The 4,841-nt window shown below is 50.8% G+C and overlaps 1 protein-coding gene across 1 annotated transcript; it reads right to left on the reverse strand.

The window, feature by feature from the left end:
- Positions 1-1,824: 1,824 nt before the first annotated feature.
- On the reverse strand, positions 1,825-2,004 carry Tunar (transmembrane neural differentiation associated intracellular calcium regulator). Its single transcript, XM_071606449.1, has one exon. It carries the CDS (start codon positions 1,969-1,971, stop codon positions 1,825-1,827), a length of 147 nt encoding a protein of 48 aa, XP_071462550.1. The 5' UTR covers positions 1,972-2,004.
- Positions 2,005-4,841: the final 2,837 nt, after the last annotated feature.

Genomic DNA, 4,841 nt, shown 5'->3' on the forward strand with positions numbered 1-4,841 from the left:
AGTCTCCCAATCTCTCCTCTACAACATGGGGAAAGACTCCCTCTTTCACACGGCTACGATGAGGGTTCCATGACTTGCATACCAAGTGCCTGGCACACAGTGTGGCCTAAACACACCTTAGCTTCCCTCCTTCTGGAGGAGAAGAGAAGGTACCTGATCAATTAGTGTCAGGGAAAGGTGCTCAGGGGCATTTGCTTTATAAGAGTCTGGTCCCTTGGCAGAGCCCAAGAAATGGTTCTCTATTGGTGGAATTTCAGGAAGGAGGGGAAGACAGGAGGAAGAGACCTCCTTGGCATCATTTAAAGTCAACCAGGCAGACTGCTGCTTTCCCCGCCCACTGGCAGAAAGAATAGGGACCCTCACTTTAAGGCCAGGCACTGCAGGCAGGCAAGGGCTCAACACAGGCAACCAGAAGAGGGTGAATCTGTATCACTCCACCTGCCAGGGAGGAAATAGCTCCACGTAGGTGTAAACCAAGAACTTCAAGAAACGCAGCAATCTGTTAGGGCAATCACGGAACCCCTTACACTGCCCTTGAAAGGCTGCTGTCCCAAGAGTGTCCTCGCAATAGGGAGGGTGTATGTCATTTACACCCTGCCAGCTTTAAAGAGGACCGGGGCGTCTGGCTAGGGCACCCAATGCTGAGCCCCCACCTCGGGTCTTCCCACCTCTCAGTCCTGGAAACCCAAACCTGATAAATGAATGGTTACAAGGATGAGATAATAATGCGGCCAGTAAGACGCTGGAATGTTCTGTCCAGGAGTCCATCTGCCATTAGAGCCACACTCCTCTTCCTCAACGGTAGTCCTTTGAAATTTCTTTACAGCTCATCGATCACTCAGCCAATGTTCATGCATAATTTTCGGTACAGATAGGGTGCATCTATGGCCTGCATGCCCACGATCATTTTATATCTCCAGTATAACAAAAAGCCGCTCAATGGACACTCTTACAACATGCACCAACAAAGACCATGGTTGGTAGTATGGAAAAATGTTCTCCTGACCAGAGAGAGAGACAGAGAGAGAGAGAGAGACAGAGAGACAGAGAGAGACAGAGAGAGAGAGAGAGAGAGAGAGAACAAGAGTGCAAAGGTACAAGATTCAACAGGAGACCAGAGGACTAGAATGGATACAGAAAAGAACTTTTGCAGATGAGGGGGCAAATCGGTTAAAAGCAGGGAAGCACTATCAATCTAGAAGTGCCTCTCCAAATATTTGGTTCATGCTAAAAAATAGAGCACATTTATTAAAAATATATATTTATAAACCTTGATATGAACAGATACACACATCAAGCCAATGAAAAAAAGAAAAATAAGTCATCTCCCAGGTATCAAATAGTTAGACACTTGTAATGAATGGGATGTCTGTCGGAGGACTGCCCCGTGGTCTACTGCACTCGACCGCTCAAGGAGACCGGAGGGAACTCTGGTCCAGGGAGATGCTCGGCTGAGCTGTGCCTGCCCCGTTCATCTTTTCCAGCACGGTGTCGTCAGCGATCTGGGATGATGAATTTCTGCACCCATGCGCTCACCACCGGTGCCGAAGGCTGGTCTTCCAAGCCTCCTCCTGGGCCCCCCGCCAAAGACGCTGAGTTCCTTGTGGCGTGAATGAGTTTTGTTGGGTTCATTGTGCTTTAGTGTCTGCTCCTTGCAGCAGGATCGGTTTATTCGAGACCTTTTTGTAAAGTTCGAGGGTGCATTGGATGGAGCGGGGTGTGTAGGTCGAGCTTCCTGTCCTCGCGGCCTCTGGTCACTGACCTGTGAACACACAGGACTCCTGTCTCGCGGCCATCCCGAGGCCCCCAGGGGCTCTGGGCCATTCACAGGGTGGTGTAAATGTACACGAAGATGATGACGATGAGGTTCAGGATGGTCCCAATGATGCCCAGCATCGCCAGGACACTTTCCTCTTTACTCTCTTTCTCTTGGCCTCCTTTGTCCTCGTCATTTCCACTGGTGATTACCATCTTGGTTGCAAATGTCTTTATCTTCCGCGTCAGGCTAACCTGGACGTGGGAAAAGGCAGCACACAGGTTATCATTCCCAGCACCCTCCCTGCGGCTGGGTGGGATGCAGGGCTGGCAAGCTCAGGCTGCAGCTAGACCCAGGGTGGGGTGACAGATGGCACACAGGCTGCGCCCAGCCTGGAGACTGCACTCTTGGCCACCAAGAGTCAGAGGAACATGGCTTATGGACCTGGGGGCGATGTCCTGACACCGTGTGACTCTGTGGAGCTTGTTTTCCCATTTCCCTGGACACAGAAAACCAGCAGCTACCCAGCAGTCATACGAACACTCAGGAGTTTCCCCCACGATGGCGAGAAGGCCACACACTCTCACATGCTGTGTCATACCTGTGGAATGTGCCGTCTTGCATGCTCAGGAAGGGTGCAGAGTGTCACTGTCACCCATTCTGAAATGCTAGCATGATAAGGGCAGGGGCAGGCAGGACCCAGGGGAAGTGATCCACGGGCCCAGAGAGGCTGTTAGAGGCCCAAGGGCAACACAGAAGGGGCAGTTCCAGCAGAGGCTCTCACGGCCTCTGGTGGGATCCTCTGTTGGTACCATGTGGGAAGTGTGCAGGCTCCCCGAGAAGAGAAGAGATGCATGTTCTACACCTGCTCTCCCAGCTGTATACCTGGGAGGTGGCCTTGCTTTTGCACACCTGGAGACAGGGGCAGGAATGCTCCTCCCAGACTCATGTGCCATAGCAGAGGACTGGGAGCTGCCCAGAGGTGCACTCAGAGGTAAGCAGAAGGCCACATGGAGGCTTTACCACAGGGACTATCCACAACAGCCAGACGGCCACCCAGGACAGCGGGACGAAGCCCAGACACCAGGGGGCAAAAGCACAGCCCAGCAGAACCTGATTCAATTCATAAACGCTCAATACAGGCAAGACCAAAGAGCACGCTGGTGTAGACTTGGACTTTTATAAAAAATTAAGGGAATGATGAACACAAAGCCCAGGAGAGCAGCTTCCTCCAGGCAGAAGCACAGGGGTGCTCTGGGGACACCACTGGCCTTCAAAGACACTGGTCATCAGCTAAGCTGGGTGTGGGCACTTGGGTGCTTCTTTTTATCATCATTCTTTAAATTGCCAGCATGTTTGGGCTTTTCTCTTATGTCTCTGATATATTTTGCAATCACCACGATTATTTTTTATTTTTCAGGGCAGTTAAGGTGGCCATCCAGGCTGCGTGGCAGGCAGCTGGAACCTCCCTTCCTATCAATTACTAGTGCAAACCATATTAAAAAGTACTTGAAGGGATGGGGTGTGGACACACCAGGGCCCTGGGCTGCATTTCCTCTGACTCTGTATACCCAGGGGGCTTTTCATCCTGTAGGGCTGGGATGTGGTTAGTTTTATGTGACAACCAGACTGGACCACAGGGTGCCCAGATATGTGGTCAAACATTATTCTCTCTGGGTGTGTGTGAGGATGTTTCTGGATGAGATTGAGTGGATGGGCTGGGAAAAGCAGATGGTGAAGGTGGACATGCCCCTGAGTAAGAGAATTCCCCTGCCTGGCTCCTTTTAAGCTGGGACATCCGCTTTTTCCTGTCTTTGGACTTGAACTTTTGAAGTTCCGTCAGCTCTTCCTGAGCCTGCAGACCTTCAAACTGGAAGGATTTGGAAGGAACTACACCATTAGCCCTTCTGGGATTCCTGCAGCTGACTTAGCCTGCAGATGTGAGGGCTTGCTGCTCTTCCAAATCACGAGTCAATTGCTTATAACGCATGCCCTTCACACAACCGCACACACACAGAGGCGCATTCACACACCCAAACACACATATATATCTCCTCCTGGTTCTGTGTCTCTGGAGACTCCTGACGGTGCAGGGGTGAATGACATCTCAGGGAACATATCCAGGAAGGGTGCAACGAGAGCCTAGGAATGCGAGCCTGTGGCTGACAAATGAAGCATCTCAGGCTCCTCCCACTGTGCACACAAACCCTGAGAGGGCTGGACCAGGCCTTGCCATGGCTCAGGATCTAGAACACCGCCCACGTGGACAGACATCTGTATGGACGCACGCATGCCAAGAAGCCTAGAGGAGCTGTGCAGATGAAGTGCACATTGGTGAGTGAATGTCCCCAAGGCAAGTTTCCCGTCCTTCACAATTTGAGTTTGCTAGACAGGCTCTGAGTGGCTTGCTGTTCTCGCAGGTCAGCTAAGATAAGCCTCTGTTTGGTTCTCTCTCTCTTTTCTTTCCTCCCTTTGAATAGTTTTGCCATGCATCATGAACACAGACAAGTGCACAAACTTGAAGTGTGCAGCTTGATACATGAGTTTAGCTCTAGGATCAAGAAACAGAGCTGGTTAGCACCCAGGGGCCTCCCATGCTGCCCCACCCAGTCCCGTATTCACTCTTCTCCTGAAACCATCACACGGCTTCTAACACCATAGGATAGTTGTGCCTGGCTTTGAATTTTATATAAATGGAATTGCATAGTATGTTCCTTTACGAACCTGACTTCATTCCCCCAACGCTATTTTATAAGACTCACCTTCCTGTCTGTGTGGAGCTGCGTGCACTCCTTCTCCTTTATGAACAGTATTTCACTGTATGGAGACACTCGCCATTCACGTATCTAGTCTACTGTTGATGGGCATCTGGGATGCCTCAAGTTTGGGACTACGAAATAATGCTGCTGTACACATTCTGTGCGCGTCATTCTGTGTGTGTCTCTGGCGAACACATGTATACATTTACCCAAGAGTTTATGTAAAGATTTTTTGACACAGTGTCCACCCACTCACCCCGCCCCCAGCTCCACTGCTTCCACCTCTTGGGTGTTATGGGCTGTACTTGCTTAGTCACTCACCCTCC

Source organism: Marmota flaviventris, chromosome 2 (assembly GCF_047511675.1).
Source record: "Marmota flaviventris isolate mMarFla1 chromosome 2, mMarFla1.hap1, whole genome shotgun sequence".
Classification (NCBI taxonomy): Eukaryota; Metazoa; Chordata; class Mammalia; order Rodentia; family Sciuridae; genus Marmota; species Marmota flaviventris.